Source organism: Vicia villosa, unplaced genomic scaffold (genome assembly GCF_029867415.1).
Source record: "Vicia villosa cultivar HV-30 ecotype Madison, WI unplaced genomic scaffold, Vvil1.0 ctg.000464F_1_1_1, whole genome shotgun sequence".
In the NCBI taxonomy this organism is placed as follows: Eukaryota; Viridiplantae; Streptophyta; class Magnoliopsida; order Fabales; family Fabaceae; genus Vicia; species Vicia villosa.
In genome coordinates this window covers 359068-372232 of record NW_026705222.1, presented here as the reverse complement: position 1 = coordinate 372232, position 13165 = coordinate 359068, and the positions used below count along the sequence as shown (strand labels likewise).

Genomic DNA, 13165 nt, shown 5'->3' with positions numbered 1-13165 from the left:
TTAAAACAAACTTTATTTCATATTTATTGGTATGGAACGCATAGCTTATCAGCGTGGGAAGCTAGACCAAATGGTTGAAGCGCCTTGGTGTTAATCAAAGGGACCTGGGTTCGATCCCCAGGTCAAGTGCGTTTTTCCTTCTTATTTTCTTAACTTGTTTTATGCTGACCAATTTACAAATCTCATGTGCACACTCAACGAAAGGCTACCGTATACCCTTGGCTTCTAGCCACTGGATCATCAATATTCAGGATCTAATGAACCAGGACGAAAGAGCATACCATACACCTCCTAGCCAGCTACACAGGATCTTTTTCCAGGTTTTATTTAATTATTTTTTATATTATGTATATAATTTCTTAGGTTTAATTAATTATGTTTATATGTAGGTAATATAATTAGGATTAGGCTGATAACTATTTAGGATTTTTCCCGATTATGTCGATTATTCGACTTAATTGATTTAATTAATTTTAATTAATTATAAATCAAAAAAAACCCTTATAAACACTTTAAGATATTAGGGTTTGCTCCATCCCATTTGCCCAAAGTATCAAAAATATTAGGATTTAAATTATTATTCGTTTCGACTAAATTTATTGGTCGCGATGATTAATAATCGATTAATTTAATTAATCAAATCCTATAAATTAAAATTCAAATAAATTTATTTTGCTAAATGGTTTTAACCATCTTATTGGTTATGATGATTAGCATATTTCCCCTTATCAATTCCTTATTATTTGTAATCGAAACTATCGGTTATGAGGGGTAACGATAAATTAATAAATTAATAATTAAAATACATCAATTTGCTTAAAGTGATAATCGAATCAATCAATTAGAATTGCCAACAATCCTTTACTAATCTGTTAACTATGGCGATCAAATCTATTGATCGTTGCGGTTAATAGTGCCATATCAAATCAGGGTTGTACGCCCAAATCTTAAAACACACTAAACCACGACACTACGGATCTTTATCCTAGGCAATTCAAAATGCCTTTCAAATCAAATTCAAAACAACGATAGGCCATTCAAAAAGCCTTTAAACAATTTCAAACCACAAATTCTAATTCTAAGGCGTACAACCCGTCCCCCGAACTACGTTGACTCTGATTCTCCATAAGGAGATACGTAGGCACTTGGCAACAAGGCGAGTCCCCCACCCTAAAACCTCAATCTTACCCCTGTTCACTTCCTTAGCTATTAAATCTTTATAATCTTGCCACAAACCTTTATCTTTAAATGTTAGCCTTTAGGAAAGGGTTGAGGGTGCCTAACACCTTCCCTCGACCTGAATATAGTATCTTACCCTGATCTCTATACTGCGTAGGGTTTCCTATTCGCCCTTCAGAATAGGTGGCGACTCTAAATATTTAATTTTTAGGGCAGGTTGCTACACCAATTAGCCTTTTTCCTTCTTTTTTTCGACAATATGAGATTTGGGGAGTCCAATTGATTGAACATTTGACAGATATTCAGTACAAAACTCAACCGCTTCTTCAACAACGTATCGCTCGGCAATACAACCCTCCGGTCGACTTCTGTTTTTTCACGTACCCTTTTAATATTTTCATATAACGTTCAGCAGGGTACATCCATCTCATATAAGCTGGTCCGCACAGTTGTGTCTCTTTCACAAGATGAACGACTAGATGAACCATTATGTCAAAAAACGAGGGAGGAAAATACATTTCAAGATCACATAAAGTAACAACTATCTCTTTTTGCAATGTTGGTAAGATCGCGGGATCGACCACCTTACTGCAAATAGACCTGAAGAAGAAACACATCTTAGTTATTGCGCTTCTTACTTTTTCTGGCAGAATAGAACGTATACCTATCGGTAAAAAATGTTCCATTATAACATGGCAATCATGCGTCTTCAAACTCTTTAACTTGAGGTCTTTCATGGACACAAGTCTTCTAATATCTGAAGAGTAGCCTTCTGGAACTTTAACTTCACTGAGGAACTTACACAATGTTTTCTTCTCCTTTCTAGATAGAGTGTAAACAGCAGGTGGCAGATATGTTCGTCTTCCTTTCGTCACGGGCCCCAATTCAGTTCTCATCCCCATGTTTACCATGTCATTCCTTATGTTAACACCATCCTTAGACTTTCCTTGTATATTGAGTAGCGTACCTATAACGCTGTCAAATACATTTTTTTCAATATGCATAACATCCAGGAAATGTCTTACGTACAACGACTTCCAATATGGAAGTTCAAAAAAATTGACTTCTTCTTCCACCCACCCTTGACAAGTGAATGTGCAAAAGGCTTGCCAAACTGAGTGCTCAGATCTTTCACCTTTTCAAAAATTTGATCACCTGACAAAAAGGGCGGGGCTGTACGATGTTCGGCCTTTCCATTGAATGCTTTTCTCCACCCACGGTAGTGATGATTAGGATTTAAGAATCTACGATGGCCGAGAAAGACATTCTTCTGACAAAGATCCAATCGTGTCGTATCGGTTTCGTCTTCACAAACAGGACACGTCTTTTGACCTTTATTGCTGTACCCGGATAGATTTCCGTATGCTGGAAAATCATTAATTGTTCCAAACAACATCGCCCTCAAGTTGAAACTTTCCTTCCTATACCCATCGTAAACCTCCACACCGTTCTCCCACAAAAACTTTAAATCTTCGATTAAGGGTGCCAAGTATACGTCTATGTCATTCCCTGGTTGTTTAGGCCCAGAAATTAGCATAGATAACATCATGTACTTACGCTTCATACATAGCCACGGAGGTAGGTTATAAATCATAAGAATCACAGGCCATGTGCTATGCGAGATACTTTGAATACCATGCGGGTTCATTCCATCAGTAGACAATGACAACCGAAGGTTTCTTGCTTCTTTTCCAAATTCAGGATATTCAGTATCAACTTTCATCCATTGTGGTGAGTCTGCCGGATGTCGCAACTTTCCATCAATAATTCTTTCATCTGCATGCCAAGTCAAGTGTCTTGAATCGGTCTCACTACGATACATGCGTCTAAATCTCGGAATTATAGGAAAATACCATAAGACTTTAGCAGGAGACAACTTTTTCTTATATCGAGGGGCACCACATTTAGGACACTCATTCAACGCTGCATACTCGTTTCGAAACAAAATGCAATCGTTTGGACATGCATGTATCTAATCATAGCTCATGCCAATAGAGGACAACATCTTTTTGGCCTCATACGTTCGATTGGGAAGAACATTATCCTCTGGTAGCATATCTTTCATAAGGGCTAATAACTCTGTGAAACTTTTATCCGACCATCCGTTGTCCGCCTTTAAGTTGTACAACTTTAACACCGCAGACAATCTTGTGAATTTTGTACAACCATCATACAACGGTTTCTCTGCATCGCTTACCAACCTCTCGAACTTTTTGGGACAATCCTCAAGATCTTCTTCAAGCGCTTCTGCAATCTCATCGACTCGATCGCAATCGTATGTGTCTGTGCAATCGTCGTTTGAAGCATACTTCCTATTACAACTCGACTCATCATTCCCGTTACTTTTCTCACCATGCATTGTCCAACATGTATAACTTCTATCAATTCCAAACCGTAGTAAATGGGATGCCAACTTATTCCCGTCAACCTTACCCCCATAACAGCAACCCAAGCAAGGACACGGCATTCGAAGCGGGTCTTTGGAGTACGCAACCGCAAACTCAACGAATTCCCATACCCCTTTCTCGTACTCTTTCGACAATCGGTTTGAATTCATCCATGTCTTATCCATGTCTTAATTGAGCTAAACAAAAACTTCTTGGTTTCTCTATCAGGTACTAAGGAATTCTGTCAAGATAATAAATAGATATCATCATAATAAAATACCTAATCAGAATACCCGATTTCCTAAAGAAGACATTACCTTATTTCAAGGTAATATAAGTTCACAAACCAAAAAACTGGTTGAGAGACACTAAATTGATATTAAATAGAACCATAAACAATAAACTATAAGCAGAAAATAACAAACTATAAGCAAGAAGAAAGGGATAGTAACCTGAGTTAGACTTTATGTGGGAGATGGGTAGGTTTGAATCGGCGTTGTACAAATAGAAACCAGAGACTTCAAAGTAACTGTAAAATTAAACACACACACACGATGCAGTTAAATACAAATATCATAAAAGTGAAGGAACTATATGCAAACTGTAGCACAAACTACAATGATTAAGAATAGATTAATATTATTTTGACATACATTTTTATATTAGCAAAAGAATAACTAATTACCTTTAGAGAAATTCAGAAACTTCTGGAACCACACACCGTAAGCTAATTTGATGTCTCTAGTGATATTCTTTTAGAAAATCTTTAATATCCCCTGAAAAATAATCATCACCCAGATGTTATAGCAATTCTAGATACATAGTACCGCAAGGTAAATCAAAGTTTAACAACTACTTAGAAACCAGGGCAGCAACTACGCATGTCAAAACAACGTCGTGAAAACGACCATAAATCATAGTCGAGTCATACAAATGGAGAAATCAAGGTGGAGCAATTATATATCATGAGAAAACAACAATTTAGCATGTATTTTCATAACGGGGCAGCATTAATGTCTAACAAAATAAAGAGGAAAATACACTCAACTCCCTTTAGATTTAGCTAAATAACACAAACATCTTCTTTAACTTTCAAAATACAATAACCGTCCTCTATCGTGATATCGTGTTATTTAGAGAAATCGGAAGAATTAACTTATGTGAGTGATAGAGAGTTGAGCCTGTATCCAGAAGAAGAAGCAAGCAATAGAAGCATAGTGACTTTTGAGGAACATGTAATTTATTTTTATGTACCCCACCTTGCCATAATTATAAGACATAATTTCTTTTCTAATTCGTGACTTGTCGGAATTCTCAAATTCGTAACACTTATGTAAATTCTTAGTTTGGCCTCTCTCTTATGACTCTATAACTATAGCTTCATACTAATTATGATTGACAATTAAACAACACTCCTTTCATCTAAAATCTTTATTAAATATTATATCTTCAACAGTTGACATTACTAGCTTTTCATTTAGATACTACGTTAAAATAATGCTTTAAGAACACTCCTTTAAGAGTGTTCTCTTTTACATTACCATCTTCTCATTCTAGATTAATAGATTTACGATTTGAATCTTTAGATGATGGACTAATGATGGTTTAAGCTTCTATTCAAATTTAATTTTACAAAACTACTATTTTGCGAAAACAAGAGTTAATATTACACAACATATCAGTGTAATATCAGTGTCAGCCTTAGAAGTTAGAACAAAATTATCCATACAATTAGTAGAAGTTATGAAATGAAGAAAAATATTCATACAATTATAAAACATATCAGTGTCAGCCTTAGAATTTAGAACAAAAAACTACTTGGAAGACTAAATTCAGAAACTTATAATTATAACACTGCAATTCATATGGAAGACCAACCCAGAAACATTGATTACAGTTATACAATTTAGAATCGATGAAAGAAACTCATAGGTAGTGTGTATCGGAAAGCAAATAGTGAGCAACATAGTGGGAAGACTTTACCTGAACAGAAGCAGCAAGAAGATGTTGATTTTGACCAAGAAAACCCTAAAATCCCACAGAACGGCGTAGCAGCGGCGGCGGCGGCAGCGTTGGCTAGTTGGTTTGAGAGTGAGAGTGAGACGACGACGGAGGGACGGAGGAGTGGCTGAGACCACGGCGGAGGGAGTGAGAGCGAGGAAGCAGACAGTGTGCGTGAGCGAGAGGAAGAAGAAGACGAGTACGGATGTTTTGTGTTTCTGAATGAAATAGCGTGTTTTAATTTTATGAAAATTTTAAAAAGGGATACCAGAGCGCTTTTCAGAAGCGCTTTCATATGCCCCTTTATACCAGCGCTTTATTACTAAAAGCGCTTTTGTACCCACCCCCTATAAGAGAGCTTTCAAAAGCGCTTTCATACCCACCCCCTATAAGAGCGCTTTCATACCCACCCCCTATAAGAGCGCTTTTAGAAAGCGCTTTCATACCCACCCCCTATAAGAGCGCTTTTAGAAAGCGCTTTCATTACCCCCACCTATAAGAGCACTTTTCTAGCGTGATTTTTAATTTTGTTTTTAGCCAAACCTACCAGAGCGCTTTTGGGCAAAAGCGCTTTCGTAGCTGCGCTTCTAAAACTTAAATTTGGCGTAGTGAATATAATTAGTAGGATTGGTTCTTTAGCGGAGTTTACGGCTTCCCGAAGGAGTTCAACAAAAGGAAAATGTGATTGTTAATTCAAGATCTGGTCAGAAGATGTGGGGAAAGATTTATATGTTTTTGGGATCTTAATGATGTGTTGTATGATAATGATAAAAGAGGTGGAAATAGTAGAACTTTAGGTCAATTCTCTTGGGGAGCAAACTATGGAGCTATGTGGTTTAATTGACCTGGGCTTCGAAGGATACCCTTTTCACCTGGACTAACGAAAGGAAGGAGAATGATAACGTTTAACGCAGATTGGATAAGTGTCTGGCTACTGAAAGTCTCATCAACAGATTTTCATCTATAAGGGTGAATCATCTATCCCACTATGGTTCAGATTACGACGTTATTAGAGTTAAACTAGAAGCTGATACTAAAGGAACTAGCAAGAAAAGAAGGCATATTTTAAGGTTAGAACAAGTTTGGAGTAAAAACCCAAGATGTGAAAATTCTGTGGTGCATCTGTGGAGTAATCATTTTGTTAGCGGTTACCAAAAGTGTGAAGCCATGAAAGGGTTGGATGATATTTTTAATGAGTACAAGTGTAGCTCTGTCAGCAATGAAATTAGAAGAATTAAAGAGATCTTGAAGGAAGATATCATATGGGATGCAAATCCGGATGAGATTTCAACCTACAAGGCACTTGAAAAGCAGAGGAACAACTTACTTCAAGTTGAGGAGGTAATTTGGAGGCAGTGAAGTAGAGCCCTTTGGCTTAAACATGGTGATAAGAAAACTAAGTTCTTTCATGGAAAAGTGGACCAAATAAGGAAGACAAACAATATTAGAAAGCTTAAATATGACAATGGTTGGTGGTGGAGAGGAGAAGAACACCTTGAAAGAATTTTGGCAAGTTATTTTTATGAGTTATTTTTGCATATTCCTCCCCTTCTAATATGCAGGATTCTTGTTCAATGGTGAAATGAAAATTAAAGTCGGAACACATTAGTTGGTGTGAGAGCAAGTTTACTCTCCAGGAGGTAAAGGAGGCTTTGTTCCAGATGCACCCTCTCAAGGCACCAGGACCTAATGGTTTACCCTATATTTTTTTTTCCAAAAGTACTAGAACATTGTGGGACCTGATGTTATTTATCTTTCTTTGGTTGTTCTAAATAATAACAAAGACCCATGGATGATAAGCAACATACACATTGCGCTAATCCCCAAATGTAGAAACCCCTTAAGTGCAAAAGACTTTCGGCATATAAGCCTCTGCAACTTGGTAATGAAAGTGATAACAAAAATAATAGCTAATAGAATCAAGCATATTTTGCCTGATATTGTTAATGAGGAGCAAAGTGCTTTTGTTAAAGGTCGTCTCATTACGGACAATGCATTAGTGGCTATGAAGAGCTTCCACTAGATGAAAAAGAAGACAGATGGGAAGCAAGGTGTGTTGGCTCTTAAGATGGATATGTCAAAAGCTTATGATTGTTTGGAATAGCATTTTATCATTGAAGTGTTGCTTTCCATGGGTTTCGCTGCAAGTATGGTTAACCTCATAAGAAACTGCATTTCCATTATTTCTAATAGAGTGTTGGTCAACGATCAACCAAGTAGAAATTTTACTCCTGAGAGGGGTCTCCGTCATGGGGACACTCTTTCAACTTAATTGTTTATTTTGTGTACTGATGTCCTTTCAGATCTTTTGAAGTTGGAAGCTCAAACCAAGAACATCCATGGGACCAGGTCGCGAGGAAGGCTCTAGTAATCACCAGAGCGAATAATCATGAAGCTGACTGCATCCTGGATGTTCTTTGGAAGTACCAAACCTCATCTAGCCAAGTGGAGAATATAGATAAGTATGAGGTGTCTTTTAGTCTAAATGTGTGAGAAGAATATAAGCATTTGATTCATACAAGGATGGGAGTAAAGACTATCTCAAGCCTTTCTAAATATAACAGTTTACCAGTTGTTTTTGGAAGATCAAAGAGAGACATTTTTTCTTTGGTTATTGATAGAGTTTGGAAAAAGATTAAAGGATGGAAGGAAAGATTCTTATTCATTGCAAGTAAGGAAGTTCTAATCAAATTCGTTGCGCAGGCAATCCTATCTACATTATGAGCTGCTACAAGCTGCCAAAAACCATCTATCATGAAATCGAAGCTATGTTGGCAAAATTTTGGTGGGGCTCGAAGAATAGATAAAGAAAAGTTCTTTGGCTGAGTTGGGAGAAGATGACGCGGGAAAAAGGAGATACAATCCTTGGTGAGAAGAGTGTTCAATAGGGATGTGTTACCCTAGAAACTCTATTTAGGAGAGTACCCACGGATTTGCGCCTGGCTACGCGTGGTGAAGTATTCTTAGTGCTAGGAGTTAATTTAGAAAGGATCTCGATGGAGGATTGGAAATGGGGAGAAATTTTTGATTTATAAAGATAGGTGGCTCCCGAGGAATTCTGGTTTCAAGCTTTTTGGCTCTGCATAAGGTATAGATAAGGATGTTATAGTGAAGAACCTTATTGATAGAGAGTTTAGCTTGTGGAAGAGGGATTTGATTGTTGCCAGTTTCGAACCGGTTAAAGCAAATCAAATTGTTAGCCCTCCTCTCTCACTTAGGCACAATAAATATAATATAGTTTGGCAGTATGAGAGGAGCGGAGAATACTTTGTTCGCTCAGCCTATCACCTCAGCATGCAGTACAAAGGCACTCAAAGTCTTGGTCCTTTAAGTATTCTAAGTCAGAAGCTCTGCAAGGAGATTTAAAAGGCACCAATTAACACTAAGATCTGATACTTCCTCTAAAGATTAGCTAAAAACATCATGCCTTCTAAAGATAATTTGTCCAAAAAAGTTATTAGGCTTGATAACCTTTTCTCTTTTTGTCATTTCTCAACCGAATCTGCCTCTAATTTATTCTTAAACTGTGAGTATTCAAAACAAGTTTTCTGCTCGTCTATCATTTACTACCGTGTTCCAAATGATCTGGAAATCAATGCTTGGTTGTTTGTTGTGTTGACTTGTGGTGATACTCTAAGTATCCAACTATTGTGTGAGTTGATTTATAAGATTTGGAATGCCCGAAATATGATCTTGTACCAACATAAGCGTTTGGATCCTTGTAGAGTGGCTAAAGAGGCATTTGATAGCATGTGTGAATTTAATACTTGGAACCCTGAAATAGGCTCGAAAAAACAACCTTTGTTGTTGCCAACTGTTGAGTCTGCTCCAAAGGATTGTCACTTTTTGCAGGTTGATGCAAGTGTGTTCAGGGAAGGTTTTGCGTCTTATGGCTGCATTCTCAAGAAGCATAGCTTGGAAGTAATCCTTGTTGCAAGCAGAAGAGAGTTTATATTTGTCGAACCAGTGGTGGCTGAAATGCTTGCTATTGGATGAAGACTCCTGATGGCAAAGGAGTTGTAGCTATAGAGCATAATCATCCAATCTGATGCCCTCAATGTAGTAGACTGTATTAAAGTGAATGAATAACAAAGAATTCTCATTATACAACAACAAAAACAAAAATATTACATGTTAATTACAAGAAAAATTATCTAATTTAGTTTGTTGCAAACTAATTGAATCCCTTAAAACTACGCATGAAGTTTGACAAAATAATATTAACTTATGTGTAAATTTCAATTATTGTTCACCTATTTTATTTTCTTCTATAACTGATAATGAGCAAAAGATATGAAAGTGAATATGAGTATTCCAAATTCTAAAATCTTGAAGGATGAGATAAGACACTTATAAAGCTCGGTTTGAGGAAGCTTTGGAGACCAAGCCTCTAGGAAAAATAATAAAATTATCAACAAAATATGAATGATTTTTTAATACCATATACTATGTTTTGTTGTGTGGGTATAATATGGGTCTAAATACTCTAAGAATACACAAGGAAAAGACTAACAAGAAACTCTAACAAGTCTAGGGAATGAGACCCCATAATTATCAGTAGTTAAAATGGATTTAATTCATTCGTCAAGAGATTTGGAGGAATGGAGAACTCATTTTTATTTAAAATAAGACTATAATTATCTAGGCTGCACAACGATTTTCTTCATGCCAAGAATTGTTGCACTCGATGTGCCAATTCTTTTGAGTCGTCTTTCTGATTAATACAAACTAAGGTTTAAAATTGCGGTCACCCACAATCTCTTAGTTAACCATATCAATCAAGACTTTGTTGTCACTCTCGACCACCAGATTCATAATTCTCTCTTTTAAACCTAGATTCATCCCATGTAACATCACCCACATCTCCATAGTATGAACATCACACAAACCAAATTTTCACGCACAGTGTCTCACCCATTTTCATTAGGAATCCCTTAATAAGCCTCTACAACCAACAATGAGCGTAGACTTCTTGTAAGTACCATCATAATTGAGCTTACTAGTAAACATGTTTGATATCTAATTTTAAAAACCAAACATTGTTCTGTATTTGATTGACATCCTTCGTCTCCTTCACTAGATGCAAGATTGTTTTGTTGGGTTGTTTGACTGTCGAAAGCTTTCTTCAAAATTGATTTGTTCCTCCACATTCACGAATACCAACAAAAAAATTATAAAAATTTATCTTTAATGTACTTAGTGAAAATCCACAATATTCTTTTTAAAATTACGAGAGATCCAATCCCTACGAGAAAAATAGTAAAATTAAGTCATTTTATTAAAAGGAAGAAGTCTAATTTATTTTTATACTACATAAGGGCAATCCCAAAGCATCTTTGATCAATTATTCTAGTCACTTTGATCAATTATTCTCCCAAATATTAAAGAACTACTACTTGTTTCCAAATTCCAAAATGCAACCATATGCTTAAGAACCCATAGAGCTTAAACACTTCTCCATATGGCTAAAATTAAAATTTAGTTATTCTTCTCTAATTTTATGTTATCTCAAGAGTATTTAATGTTTACTACTTGTCCATGTTAGTACTTGTATGACTCTAGTACTATTAGAGATCTCACAATAAATGTCTTCCCTCCATTCATTGACCTGTACAACTAGCTCTCTTTTCTAACTACCATTTGTTACCTTTTATACCTCTTCTCTCATTTCCTCTTCTTGTTCATCTAGAGTCACAACTACTAGAATCTATAGTAGAAAACAACCTTTTTCCATGACACACCAACCAAATTTTCACAACCTATGATGTCTGTGTTTTGTTTTCAATAGAAACAACAACATAGGACATTGTTTCACCTACAACAGTGTAAAGCCAAAATGGGTTGTTGTGCTAGTAGTAACAGATCTTCAATCCCAACAACGAAAAGCAGTGATTTTGAACTATCAAGATCTAGCATTTCTAGAGCACCGCCTCCACTTCCATTGGAAGAAGAAACTGTGAAGGAAGTGTTGTCGGAGACATCCAAATGGAAGAAACCAAGCTTGGTTACATATGAAAAGCCGAAATGTTTTGAAAAGTTCGACAGAGAGAACAAGGTTGAGAAACCGTTCTATAAAGTCGATGAGATCTCTGAATTCTCTGAGGTTTGTAGCTTAGGTGAAAGTGTCTCTACAATCACTGATAAGAGAGAAGAGGAAGAAGAATTTCGTCAAAGGGTCTACGGATCTCCCGCTAAAACACGCAAAAATCGTTCCTTTTCCGGTGAGAAACGAGACTGGACTGCCGGGAGGTCGCCGGCGAGAAGGTCGGAGTTATCTCCAGCAAAAAGAAATGCTGGCTCGGTCAGGAGAGATCAAATTGGAAATGGAGGAATGAAGAACAATCTTCACCAGAGAGACGCCGGAGAAAACTCCGGCCGGCGATCTAGATCACCGGCCACCCGTACTGATAACGGAACAACGAGATCCGTTGCGGGTCGAAGCTTATCTGCCAGAAGAACTAACCAATCGCCGGCTAAGGCAAGAACCGCCTCGCCGGCTAAAAGTTGCCGGAAAATGGAGAATTCAACAATGGAGAATAATTGGCCATCAACAACAAACGAGTCACTGGAAAATCCACTTGTGTCATTGGAATGTTTCATCTTTCTCTAATGAAATTGGTGGAAAAAAATGTTGCAGATTCGAATCCACATTGTTATATCTGATGTCATTGTTATATCTGATGTCTCTGCATTACTCTACTTCTAATGCTTCTGATGCGGTTGATGTCGCTGCACTACTATCAACTGAGTCTTATTTAACGGAACAATCATAATTGTTAGTTACTAATATGGATTAGTAGTAACAGTTACTATTAAATTATTATGTATTTTGATTAGTTGATTATTATTAATGAATAGTGATATAGTATTATGAAAGTTAATGATAGTTGAAATTAGAAGTCAATTTTAGAGACTAAGTTATAGTAAGGTAGAGAGATTGGGTAGCAATTTCGAAGCATGCCGATTTGGATACTGTAATACGTAAATGCAATGTGGTGAAAATTGATGTTTGCAGTGTTTATGTATCTTTTTCTTCTCTGCGAGTGGATTTCTTCTACTGCACCGATTTGGCTTGTTAGGAAAGATTGCGTCTCTGCCATTCATGATTCAGTCTGTACAAAATTATTTACCTAAGGTACTTTGACAGTGAAAGGTTCAAGATGAGATTAGGTGATGAGAATGAGGACAAATTATGATGATTTATTTTTTTGGTACGAATTGTAAAATTTAATTTTATTTACTTGTTTTTTATGAGATGGTGTACTAAGAAATAGGTTCGCAAGGCTTTTTGATTTCTACTAACTTTTAACAGCTTATACAATTGGTTGCATTGAATAAAATGATAGATTAATTTGACTATAATAGTTACACTCTCTGTGAGACCTCTAACATAGTTTATAAGTATTAAAAAAGTGGAGGTCATTGATAATACGTGTCATATGAGAAAAAGTAAGTTCTTTCGTTAAGTAATCAAGTTGAACATTCTTTGTATTCAATAATCTGTTGGTTGGATATGTAGGAGTTGTAACTGATTTTGATGCGAGTAATCCTACGTATAAGATCAAATCTAGACAATAGTTTCTCTAACATAGAGTGAT

The 13165-nt window shown here is 36.5% G+C and overlaps 1 protein-coding gene and 1 long non-coding RNA gene across 2 annotated transcripts; one reads left to right on the top strand and one right to left on the bottom strand.

The window, feature by feature from the left end:
- Positions 1-3687: 3687 nt before the first annotated feature.
- LOC131628553 (uncharacterized) lies at positions 3688-4752 on the bottom strand. Its single transcript, XR_009291845.1, has 3 exons — positions 4252-4752; positions 4019-4095; positions 3688-3807 (listed from the first exon to the last, which is right to left on the bottom strand). It is a non-coding gene; the product is annotated as an uncharacterized LOC131628553 (long non-coding RNA).
- A 6320-nt stretch (positions 4753-11072) lies between these two features.
- Positions 11073-12777, top strand: LOC131628552 (uncharacterized). Its single transcript, XM_058899381.1, has one exon. It carries the CDS (start codon positions 11404-11406, stop codon positions 12175-12177), a length of 774 nt encoding a protein of 257 aa, XP_058755364.1. The 5' UTR covers positions 11073-11403; the 3' UTR covers positions 12178-12777.
- Positions 12778-13165: the final 388 nt, after the last annotated feature.